Here is a 13,030-nt window from a genome sequence, read left to right as displayed (position 1 = left end):
TGAAAAGTATGACATCAAAGGCAGTTCAGCGCAAACAAAAATTCTTAGTATTTTTTAAATGTCAATTTTTTTTTTAACATTTTCATTTTTCTGTCACAAGGTACGTATACAGGATGGCATTTATTGTGTACTGTGTGTTCATTACATTTCCTGTGTGTTCTGTGTGTACTGTGTGAACATTCCGTTTCCTGTGTGTACTGTCTGTACATAACTTTCCCTGTGTTTACTGTGTGTACTATATGTTCAGATTGTTCTTTTGTTGAATGTGTGGCGTTTCGTTGAATGTGCGTATTAAAATCTGTAGTATCTCTGAATGTTTACTAGTACAAAACCTCTTTGTCTTGATAAATAATAATTCAGGGATTTTTGACCTTCTTGTAAGCGTAAAAATTTAAGTTGGTTTAGCTTAATATAATTAGCTGACGACGAAGAAGGTCATGAGGTTCGAAAATGACTGGTCTATATGTCTGACATCGTTCATAAGCTGGTCTCGTGGTCCGAAGACGCTTGGTATATATGTATGGATGGCTTTGTACATGAACGTTTTAGAAGTTATTCTAAGTGTAGAAAAACTAGACTTTCGCGTTAGGTTTATCGACAACGTATTTAATTCGTCGGACAGGTAATTGGCTTGGCTATATTTTCTTCGTAGAGTGAATGATTAATAAACTCCGCGAAAGGAAATGTAAAACAGATTAGAACATGTATTTAATATTTGGTTATACTTGTCACTGGTCAAGAATAAAATCGAGGACAAAAATCCATCGTTTTAATATGTAAATTAAGGACTGATTTTTTTTGGTGAATTTAGAATAATTTCCAAAATTTCTAGGTCAATAAATACAAATGTCCATTATGGTGGTCATAATGGCTTCCTGGAGGCTTGTAGTAGAGGATTTTTAGACTCTTTTAGGGTTTTGAACATGATTTATTGAAATTATTACCTTTAACATAACATTATATTTATTTTGCGTCGCCCAGGGATCGAACCAAGTACACGAACTAATCGGATCAATCAGTATATTGATTTCAAATTTATTTACTAAGTTTTGGAATTTTTCCCGAATTTCTATCTAAATAATTACACAATTACAAGATGGCACCCAAATGTCAAGATGGCGGGTGCCATAGTAACAATAAATGATTGCTGCACTCTAGGGGTAAAAATTAAACTAACATGTTGGTGGCACACTCTAGGAGCCGAAAACAAGATGGTGGTCTCCAGAAGACGACAACAAGATGGCGGACGTGACGTCATACTAGCTGGTGTAATTTTTTTAATTTTTGCTTTTACCGGGTTCGAACCGAGGACTTCAAGGTGCAAGTGCATTTTTTTAAATAGTATTTTATTATGTTTTAATAAATATTTTTTTTTATAACATGACATTTTTCTCGATTTTCTAGTATTGTAAATATGGATTTTCAAGATGACGGACATGAAATCATACTAGCTGACGATATATTTACCTTGACATAAGTGGTGGGAGGTCAGTCTGAAGATGGCTCCCGTGGAGGAAGGATCGATCGCAATTTTTTATATTTTTGGCCTCGCCAGGTTCGAACCGAGACCTCCGAGCTACATGTCGTAAGTGCGTTTTAAATTATTTTTTTTAAATTTAAATCTGTTTGATTTTTTTTTTGGTAAATTATAAATTATTTCATTAAAATTGTATTATAAGTTAAGTTTTTCAAAATGGCGGCCGTAACGAATATTGAAACCGTGACGTCATAATTCAAAATAGCGGCCATGGCATCCTAGTTTTTAAGGTCATGACCTCTGCGGCTTAGAGCGGGCAGGTCTTAGGACTTTTAAGCAGCTTTTAGTATTTTGTGTTCTTTCTAAGGCGAAGGTCTTTTGAGGTTTTTCGAAATCCTAGTTTTAGAATCATCACATTTTTGAAGATTTTTTTGCGGTTTTTGGGCAAATTATGGCAAATTTTGACAAATTTTGAAGGTAAAACGTTAAGTTAAATGGTCAAGGTCAAGGTCATCCCAGTAGGCCGTGACGTCACAATCCAATATGGTGTACCAGCTCCAGCTACTTACCTCCAAAAATAATTTCAATCGTTTGGTTTAATAATAATTGTGCCTCAATATCCAAGTAAATATATCCTCAGGAGGTTAATATAAAATCAAATTATAATTGAAATAATCTAATGTGAAGCGTTTTAATAATGTATAGCAGTCTGCAAGATATCGTCTAAATTATTCATTAGGTTACAAATTAATATCTTTATACATCTTTTAATTTATTACAAAAGGAAAACGTAAATAGCATACATTCTTTGAAGTTTCCTTGCAAAAGAAATAATTAATTTTAAAAAAATATGAGCACACACCATTACTATTTTACACTGTATGTCACAGAAAAACCTTCAGAACAGACAACAAATATGAGATCATAATTACACGAAAAAACAACCAGAATGGGATTTTATCCAATTTTAAATTCCGAGAAAACACATTAGGCCTAAAAACTTGTAAAAATTATTGATAAAAATTTTACACCGACGACGAAAGCAGTGGGTTTGAATTATATTGGTGCCGACTTGCTCCCAATATAATATAACTCTCGCTAGTGAGTTAGGTGCAGATATTTAAAAAAAAATCCAAAGAAGAAACTAAAACATACATAAGAGATTTGAATAAGTTTTCATTTTTAACTTATATTTTAAGGCTGCTAGGTTAAACTATTAAAAAAAATCATTTAAAAACCTCTACATCATTAATCGGTACCAAAAAGGTTGATGCAGAACCAATTGTTGAACGAATAAAAACAATTTAGGCCTATCATATTACAATTTAATGACACATAACACAGATACTATAAATAAATAAGGTAAAATTCTTTTTCTGTATTTATGTTTTTGTATTAAAGTCATGTTATTGTTCCTTCAGAAATAAATTAGCTTCGCAATATGCCTATCAAAGCTGCCCGTTTAAGTATGAGAGCTGCGTCAAGCATTTGGAACCAGACGAACAGGCACGACCATCTCAGGACCCAGGGCACAGAGGAGGGTGGCGCTAGCAGGTGGAGAGGCTGTGGCTGAGCTGCTCCTGCTCGTGAGGGCACGCCACAGGGCCGGTGAACCCCCGCGTGAAGGGCACCACCAGGACCCAGGGCACAGTGGAGGGTGGCGCTAGCAGGTGGAGAGGCTGTGGCAGAGCAGCTCCTCCTCGCGAGGGCGCGCCACAGGGCCGGTGAACCCCCGCATGAAGGGCACCACCAGGCGCGGGTCCACACCGCGCGGGTCGGTAAGGCCCGTGGCCCAGCTGACCACCAGCCCCACCACCAGCACGGCCAATGCGCCCACCACGCTGTACAGCATGTACGACAGTCTGTACAGGAAGAACACTCCCTCCGTGGTGGCAGAGCCGCTCTGCGCGCTGCAACAATTCACGGGGAACACGCACAGTTAGTCTGGACCAGGTCAACATGTGGCCAGTGACTCTGACCCGCGTGTGTAGTTTAAAACATGCCCTGTTATTTTGGAATTCAATGGGTTATAATGGAAATAAACTGGTATGTAAGTGACCTTTAGTCACTTAGTAATTTTAAGTAACTGAAATAAGACAAATTGGTTTTATAACATATAACGCCATAATAAATTAGATATTTGACGTGATTAACGCTGAGACGATACGTCAAGATACTTTCAGAAACTTAATAATAAAGTCTTCTGTAAGTATTTTGACTAATATACTAATTCCTATCGCTACATTTATTTTAATACATGAATGACTTAGGAGGATATTCTTTATATTTTTTAGCCATTTATATCACAACCCAGGCATTCAGTTAAAAATGTAGTTAATGCAGCTAAATAATTATAAATATATGTTGTGAGGTGTGACGTCCCAAAAAATTGTTAAACCATGATGGCGTATACAAGTGTAGCACTTAAAGTATAATTTTAAATTTCAAACTTTCATTTTACATTAATTTTAACAAAACTTGTAGTTTAAACTGGTAAACAGTGTGTGAACACTTACTGACAAGAAAAACTAATCTCACGTCCTTTACAATAAAAAAGAAACAAGTATTGTTGTATTACCGAACGAGTTATATGATGCCTTATTTCGACTTGCACGTCTAAAGCTGTCAAAAGTAATATGGATCGTTCTCTTCGCCGGTAGTTATTTTAAGTTGGGCTCGGGTTCGATTCCAAATTCCTGTGACGCGAATGAGTGATCGCATGGATAGTTACCTCTCCACGAAGGAGACGAGCGCGGTCCCGTTGTGGCCGGCGCACCCCTGCGTGGACAGCGGCAGCTGCGGGTACGTGAGCGAACCCTCGGCCACGGCTCTCTCCGCACCGAGCACTATCCAGCTCATGAGGACGATGCTGGCGGTCGTCCCGGCCAGCGCACCCTGGGCACACGCGGCTGGTCGCTTTCCTGCTTGCAGCCCGGTGCCTCACGCTTGTGCCTTGACAAAACTATTACACTGACTGCATGGCAGGAAACACACAGCTTATGGTGCACGTGCTTTACTGCTGTATGCGTGTTAAGACATAAACTTATATATATAATCATCCGGGAACACATTTCAGAAAGATTAATAGTCCTTAATGGGAAAAAAAGACACTTTGAAATAATTTTTGTAGTCGGTTTAACGCCAATAAATAACAGTTATTCGTAGTTTAAATTCGTAGAATATCATTTTAAAATTTTCAGTTGGTAATTCCATTAATTAAGAGTATTATATATTTTCCTATTACATTTTAATTGCTTATTGTAATAACATTTATTTTTGTTTTTTATTTAACCAAATGTTATAATAACTACTAAAACATAACTTAGTTTTGTATTCTAATAAGTGAAGCATAAAACCTTTAATTTTTACTTATAATAAAAAATAAATCTTATAAAGACAATCAATGGGATTCATTGGATTCATATAAATACTTATAAAATTGTGTTTTGGCTTGTTTAGTTTTTCATTCTTATCTACAGTTTTATTCGAAGCTAAATTGAATTTTTCACACTTGACCTAAAAATTCGGCTCAACACTTTTCTTTCTTTTTATTCTAGTTGTGAACTCCAAAACAATTAGTAAACTTATATTTATTTTGAGGGAAAATTAATTTTGCCAATAATGATATATATTTCATACATATTTTTATTTTTAAATGATTTTAAACCCTTTTACAACTTTGAAGGTGATATTTAGAAAAATGTTCAATAAGAGTTTGTAGGTTTATGTATGTTTATTAAACATTTCCTATTCTTAGAGTAAGTTTGATTTTATCAATGATATATAAGAACATTTGTTTTAACTCTATTTTTTTTATTTCACCCTTTTAAATGTAGAACTTCAGCATGTTGTAAGAAAGTGTTGGTAGAAGTTGCATGTCTGTTAATAATACCACATACCTAAGCTTCAATGGTACGACTTTTTTAATAAAAATAATTTGCTACCTTTTTCCCATTTTACGTTGAATATAGAAAATTGATATAGATTAAAACAAATATTAAATCACAATTTATACGTATTCTTCCTCCGTTTTTTATTTTTATCTTATTTTGATTATATATTTGATTTACTGCTATAAAAACTAACGTGTTCCCGTTTCACTGGTTTTAGGGTGAAATATCGGGTGGGGGGGGGGGGGGGAAGGAGAAATAACTCTATATAAATTCTTATTTCTGTTATTTATGATAATGATACAATTTAATTAAATGAATGAAGTAATAAATGTTTATGGGTAACTGCTGTGTTCGTAATGGATAGCCCCTTTAAAGATTTTATCACTACACAGTTTTATTTATCGCCAATATTTACAGCACTAACAAATAATCTACTAAAATGCCTAATAATTAATTACACTTAAAAATGTTGCTTCCCTAGTAACTCGGTTATTACACACAGCACACCTCACTGGGCCGCACCTCTGGCGCAACTCTCGCCGCAGCACCCCTCGTGGACCTCCGTCGCGGTACTCAGTCGCCGTACTCCACCACTGCCGTCGCACTACCCTGCGCTGAGGTTCCACTCGACGCATCGCTCAGAACTTCGCTCGGAACTCCACCGCACCCGCGACACTGTCGCTTGGAACTGAACTCTCCTCCCTGGAACCTTCGTCCAGGGACTTGGTCACTCTATCGCCCGAAAACTCCGCCGCGGGAAAACTCCCAGCTCCCAGCTGAACTTAACTCTGAAGCCGGCGTCCTCGCCTTATATAGCACAGACGCCACTTCTAGAATTCAAGAGCGCTGCTGGGGCCTGTCGCGTCATTCCGCGCCGACCCGACCCAAGAAATCTCTAGACGCGCGTCGGCAGCTGCCAGGTGGCGCGTGGGACTCCCCAGCCGCGAGGTGTAAGGTGTCTAGCTATCTGCGCTGCACGGGGGCGGAGGGTAGGAGGGGGAAAGCGACGATCCTTGTAATATTACAGGCGCGCGCGGCGCGTCTCATGTTGCGGTGGCCACGTTACATCAGTGGCCGTGTGGGGCAGCCAGCCAGCTCTGCACCTGCACGTGTCGCGGCTTTGCTCACGTTCGTAACAATGTGTTTCTTACATCCAGTTTTAATAATTATGGACCTATAATTTTTTTTGTTAAAACACAAAATACTCCCATTTTCCCACCCTTAAAAGAAGAAAATCGGAAAAACTGAAAAGGCAAAAATCTACACAATTCGTAACTCTATATACTTGTTTATTCCTGATATCCAACCATAAGGGATAGTATTTTCGTAAATATGCCTCTTTATTCTTTACTCCTAACTTTACCCCTTTACACACCTTAGGGGATGAATTCTGTAATTATGTAAAAAAAAGTCATTTTTAGTTTATAATCTTTACGATTTAGTTCCAAAAAACTTAATTAGTTTTGGGGATACAAATTGTTTTAAATTAATGGAAAACTATCCCGTTATCACCCCATTAAAAGCCGAATATTTACCAACCCAAAAAATAATAAATATGTAACTCTTGATGCAAATTTTTTTTAGTAATTTACTTATAGTTAAAATTGCATTGGAAGTGTTCCATTTTTTGTTAAAAATTCACTTACCCCTTGTACTAACCTCAGAATTTGAATAAAGCAAAATGGTAGAACAGTGTTTGGTAGTGTTAAATGTGTATTACCTATGAGTACCCAATTTTTATTGTACTTGATTGAATTCCAAAATTTAAATCATTTATCTTAAAACCATATTCACCCCATTTTTCATGCCTTATGACTAGAATTTCGTAAAATGGTAAAATTGTAAATGGTAGTTTTTCGCACGTTTATTATTTGTTGATAATATATTTTACTATGATTAATAATATAACTGGGTGTTATGATTATTAAACAAATATACTTATCGTTTTTTTTCATTTATTACATGTTAAATTTCGCAAAATATAAAAATTGTAGTTAATAGTTATATGTTTATTGTTGGTATCCAATAACACTTATTATGCTTTATAAAAATAAGATATAATTATTAATCTTAAGAACATACATACTTAATTTTCACAACTTAAGGAAATATTTCGCAAAATACAAGCTTGTGATTAGTAGTTTTCTTATGTTTATTATTGTACCCAAAGTCAATTATTATGCTTAATTAAGTTATGAGATATAAATAATAATCACAAAAAACATACTTACACTTTACCGTTGTGGGTGAAATTCCACAAAAAAAAAAATTGTTGTTGTATTTGTATGTTTATTATTTGTACCTATAGGAACTAATTGTTGTAGCCGTAAGGCTACTGATTACTCTGGAGGGGCAGGTAGGCCATGCTAGATTAAAAAACAAGTTTACTGTTACACACTATTTATTTGCGCCGTCGAGTGTGCTAACAAAGTTACATTTATCTACAGCGAGCAACTCGGCCTGCTCGTAATAAAACACAGACCAGGACTGGTACTTCTTTTCTCCTCGCAGGCCCAGCAACCCTCACGAGGAGGGGTGATAATCCCATTGGCATCCACACTAACGGAACTCCTGGAGTGTGCGCTACGCTCTAGCTCCAGGGGTGTACACACACACCGACAGGCCAGCTCCTGCTGATAGCCGCGTGGCGAGCGCAGTGCAACATATGTATTGGCAGTGACTTGCGCACAAAAAACGAGAAACTGTTTTGGAGGCGGTTAAGGAAACGAACTTGCCGGCCGGATCGACGTGCTGTATATTGGGGAGGCACGATGTCGACCTACGGATGATTCATCGGAGTTGCCGTCCCAGCAGCAGGATGTGGCATTTCGTTGTCCTCTGGAAGGATATCTCGGATGGTGTACGCAGGTTTTAAGCGATCTAAGGAAACAGTTGCCTGCCTACTATGCATTTGGAGAGTCGCAGTTTTTCCTGTGTTTTGCTAACAACAGGAGGTTGCAAAGCACCCTATTGAACTGTTGTAGCGAACAAAGACCTCGGTGGATGTGGCAAGATCCTTGAAAACGAATGTTCTCTGCTTATCATGTCTTGTGCCACCAACTGGTCGGAGCTCACGAAATTTCTGCCAAAGCTCTTGGATGAGGCCTGGGGCCTCCAGTTGTCCTGAATCAGGATGGGTGACAAGAAACTCACCAGTTAGGCATAGTGTTTGGCCATATACCAAATTTGCTGCAGAATCACAGAGATCCTCAATCCATTCTGCTATGGTGCCTAAGAGTATGGTGGGTAAGATGTCCACCCAGTGATCTGTTATAAGGCAATGTATGGTGGCCTTGAGTTGTCTGTACATTCGCTCCACCATGACGTTGGAAGCAGGATGAAAGGCAATGGTCCGAAAGCGAGTCAATCCCGTCAGGTTACTTAGGTGCCTGAAAAGAGAGGACTCGAACTGGCACCCTTAAGTGGTTGTGATTTGTAGTGGAGTTTCAAAGTGTACAATCTGTTGGCATAAAATGCTCTAACAATGGCGTTAGCCACAATGTTCTCCACTGGAACTACCTCTGGCCACCGAGTGAAATAGTTGATGATGGTCACTAATGGTAACTTCGTAAGTTAGGCAAGGGTCACACAATTTCTATGTGGACATGGTCAAAGCAGGAGGATGGTGGAATGAAGGAACCAACAGGGGAAGAAACATGGCGAGATATTTTGGAGTGTTGGCAGCTATACATGCACTAGTCCATATTCGACAGTTTGACTTGATAGAGGGCCATACAAATGTTTGGGTGACAAAATATACAGAAGCATTGATGCCTGAGTGAGACAGCTGGTGCACCATGTTGTATGTATCCTGGCGAAATGGGTATTTTTGAAGGGTCGTTTTGTTTGTGTGAAGACATCGCAGTAGATCACTGTTGGGGAATGTGGCAAGCATATCTTCTGCAGATGCAGGCAAGAATCTAGTTGTAGAAATCTTCGTAGTACTTCATCATCATCAGCCTGTGATGCAGCAAGGGCTAAGTAATCGAGGGTAGCAGCGACAGCATCCACTCTGGAACGATATTTTCGGATCCTGTGATTTGCCAAATGTCTGTGGTGTACTGGCTAATAAAGTCAAAATGTATGGATATGCGGGGAGAGTACTTTACAGGGTTTTAGTGGAATGCATAAACTAGGGGCTTGTAAAAACAGAGAAAGGTCTGCCTTCAACCAAATGGCGAAACTGATGGATAGTTAAATAAATCGCTAGTAGCTCCCGATCATAGGCACACTATTTTTGCTGACAGGGTTGAATTTCTTGGAGAATAGTTCTAACAGTTGCCAGGATGCTTGGACAAACTGTTGGAGGACTGCTCCCAATGCAAAATCTGAAACATCTGCCATTATTTTAATGGTGCAATCGAACTTGGATGGGCGAGCAGGGTGGCTACAGCAAGGTTAGTTCTGCACTTCTCAAAGGCACTGTCGCATGTCAGGTGTCCATGTTAACAGGGCTTTGTCTTTCACATCACCCTTTATAAGTTCGTGAAGGAGAGCCTGCCATTCGGCAGCCTTGGGAATGAAGCGCTCGTAGAAGTTTTTCATTCATGTATACTGGTATAGATGCTTCACCTTAAATAGTTCTTGTAGTGAAGTATAACATGGGATGGGTGTGGTCCCATCTGCTGAGATGTTATGTCCTAAGAATGTCACTTGTGGTTTGCCAAACATGCACTTGAATGAGTTAATAAGTAGTCCATACTGAGCGGGTCATTGTAAGAGTTCCTCGAGGTGCTGTCTATGATGTACCTCATTGATGGAAGCTATAAATATATTGCAGCGGTCAGCTTAATCTGTCCGCGCACGTCGGCATTCCCTCCCCCTCCCTTCCCCTCCTCGATAGGTCTCCTTGTTCCTCCCCTCCTTGTTCCTCCCCTCCTTGTTCCTCCCCTCCTTGTTCCTCCCCTCCTTGTTCCTCCCCTTCTTTTTCCTCCCCTCCTTCCCCTTTCGACTCCCTCTCCGGCTTTGTGCTTCCTGCGACGGTTTTGCGACGGCACTCGGCAGTCGTCTTCGGGCTCGGCAGGGCGTGGGTCTCGCTTACAGATATGGTTGGGACTAGATTGTTGGAGCGTGGTGACCGTTACATTAGGCCGTGTTAGCAATGTAGCTTCTTTTCTCTCCTTCTTGGTCAAATTTCTCTTTTGGCTAGTCACTTCTAAATTTTGTTTCGGGTAATCCTTCGTATGTTTTGCTCTGTGCCAACCGTGCCAGTTTATTTATGTGCCTTGTACGTTTTCCTTTTTGTGTCTGTGGCTTGTCGCGTTTGACTTATGTTCCGCCCCTATTATATTTTTTACTGTGCTTTCCATTTTCGTTCTTTTGTGAGGTACTGCCGGGCCCGCTGATGACGGCCGGTCGAGGTGCGAGGCGTCGTTTTTGTTGTGTGGTATTCTCGTCGCGCGGACCGGTCGTTCCCTGTTCGATGATAAGCATTGTGAGACACGGGTGTTTAACTAGGCCCTCGCGCGTGTATATGCGGTGTTCATTCTTATTTGAGTCTAGGTGTTTGCAGTTTTAGTTTAAGTTTTTTCATGTGCCCTGTACGGTTTGCTACGAGTAGCTGGCTTATGTTATGATTTGCTATGTGAATTCTTCGCCCTTCGCCCTTTTGCCTGACCCGATACTTCGTCATTAGAGTGTCGTTTGACTCTGCGAGTGCACGCGAGTTTGTAGTGCCCTTTTAATTTTATGGCTGCCTATCTGATGGTATATGGATAGTGATCTCATTGAAACTCTTCTTTGTATGTTCACATTCGCGATGGTAAATTGTTTGAGCCTTTCTGTTTGAGTGGTATTTGTATTTATATACTTCTAGTATGGTTGATGACTGAATATACTGTCTTATACTGTATAGTAATATGGTAACTTGTAATTGGTAACTTATAATTTGTTGAGGAAAGTTCCTCCAGTTAATGTTGCTGAAACTTGTTTACCCGTTTACCCGTTTAGTACGACTTGTTTGTAAACGGCCGTTTGGGCCGTGGGACCGTGTGGTTTGCAATATTGTGGGTATTTGCTTGTTATTTAGTCTACTTTGTATGCGGGTTTGTTCTCCTTACGGGGTTTGAGGCCGTGTCCTCTCTTCCATTGTATTTGTTTATGATTATTTGTTTTTTGAAAATAAAGGGCTATTAAAATGGATCATTTGGATGTTTGATGTTTTTGCTCACTTCACCCTAGCTCTGCTTTCGTCCCTAACTGAAGGGATGGACTCTAGTTTGGTATGCCCTGCGGCTCGAGGGATCTTTTTGTGAATTGCCCCGAGCGCCGAGGTAGCACGCTGCGGTGGGGGCTTTTCCCTCCCCGTTAGCCTGCAATATCATCAAGGTAAGACACACAAATGTCAAGTCCTATGAGAACTTCGTCTACGAAGTTAGGTTAAGGAAGCCATTTTGAAATATTTGAACCTATAGCTGCACACAATACAAAATTGGTCTTAGGTCGCCTTCCTGGTAGTTGGGCGTGGAAACACACAAATGTCAGCACCCGTGTCAACCAAAGACAGTACCTTTGTGCCCTTGTCCGAGATGAAGAGGTCGCTGCCTGAAGTTTCTGTGGAGTCTCTGGCCACAATCAGCGAGTCCCCGGCATGTTTCCCTAGCTGCATTCACAGGGCTGAACATACGTTAGTGCCCCATCGCCAAAGAATTAGTTGTACTAGAATATCCCTTGCAAACTCCTGCTGTGGGAGCCTTGCTGGCGAGATGTAGATGGGGAGCTGTTGCAACTTTCGTGCTGACAGAGACGAGTAGGGAATGCTACAGCTGCGATCTCCTGTCGCAGTGTTGAGGCCATCTCTCCTATTTTGGCTGTCATGAGAATCGACATATTCACGAACATGCTTCTGTCATCTCTGGTCTCAGATTTGTATCCGCAATGGCATCTGCAAGTTTGGCTAGAGAGTATAAAGAAGTATTTGTCTGTGTTGCCAAGATCACTTGCATTGGTGGTGGTAAACGACCCAACCACAATGACCTGATAAGGTCACCTGGAACGACTGCTCCTGCCAAACTGTGAAGGTGCCAAGGAAACTGTTAAGGCCTTCGGTCATAAACCTCCACGCGTTCCAGCAGTTGTTTCGTCTCTTTTTTTCCTGTGAAACACTTAATCTCATTATAAAGTCTGTTCTTAGTAGGCCATATTTGTCTTCATATGGGAATGGTTTAGTATATCACGCACTTCAGTAGCGTATTTGCAGTCCAAATTGCCTAACATGTAATTGAACTTGGTTTCGTCGGAAGTGACGCCAGCTAGAGCAAACTGGTTTTCCACCTGCACTAACCACATTACCGGGTCCGGAGCCCAGAAGGGTTGAATGTAGGCTGCAATGCGCCCGATGGAGACAGTTGATGATGGAGGTTCGGCCATGACTACTGAATTCTTCTATAGTGAAAATAACGCATTAAAAGACGAGGTGCGAAGATGTGCTGGAGCGCGATGCCATTGCCTGGACTGTGTCACCGAACATCAACATAACCACTACCTGTACGTCACAGAAGATTCGCAGAAGTCCGAAGTATGTGCTGGAAAGTCGTGCATTATCTCTACTTCCGCCGCAAAGGTTGCAACCCCGTGGCGCGGATGTCATGCAGTGCATGTAACAAGCGGCATGGACAACACATGGCGCGGGTGACGTGCAATGCGGATGATGTGCGGCGCA

The 13,030-nt window shown here is 40.4% G+C and overlaps 1 protein-coding gene across 8 annotated transcripts in view; it reads right to left on the bottom strand.

The window, feature by feature from the left end:
- Positions 1-2,154: 2,154 nt before the first annotated feature.
- LOC134533681 (sodium-coupled monocarboxylate transporter 1-like) overlaps positions 2,155-13,030 on the bottom strand; it is a 141,834-nt gene continuing 130,958 nt past the window's right edge. For 2 of the 8 annotated variants that reach the window (XM_063371230.1, XM_063371229.1), the window contains exons 12-13: positions 4,209-4,372; positions 2,155-3,387 (exon numbers count right to left, since the gene is read on the bottom strand). In XM_063371230.1, the coding sequence (XP_063227300.1) occupies positions 3,141-3,387; positions 4,209-4,372 (411 nt within the window). In that variant the 3' untranslated portion in view covers positions 2,155-3,140. Of the gene's footprint in view, positions 3,388-4,208; positions 4,440-5,894; positions 6,080-13,030 lie in introns of those variants that run through there. The other 6 variants (XM_063371227.1, XM_063371226.1, XM_063371228.1 and 3 more) reach the window with 5 other exon arrangements.

Source organism: Bacillus rossius, chromosome 7 (genome assembly GCF_032445375.1).
Source record: "Bacillus rossius redtenbacheri isolate Brsri chromosome 7, Brsri_v3, whole genome shotgun sequence".
NCBI lineage: Eukaryota > Metazoa > Arthropoda > Insecta > Phasmatodea > Bacillidae > Bacillus > Bacillus rossius.
The sequence above is the reverse complement of the archived record's forward strand: the minus strand, read 5'-3'. Positions and strand labels throughout refer to the sequence as shown.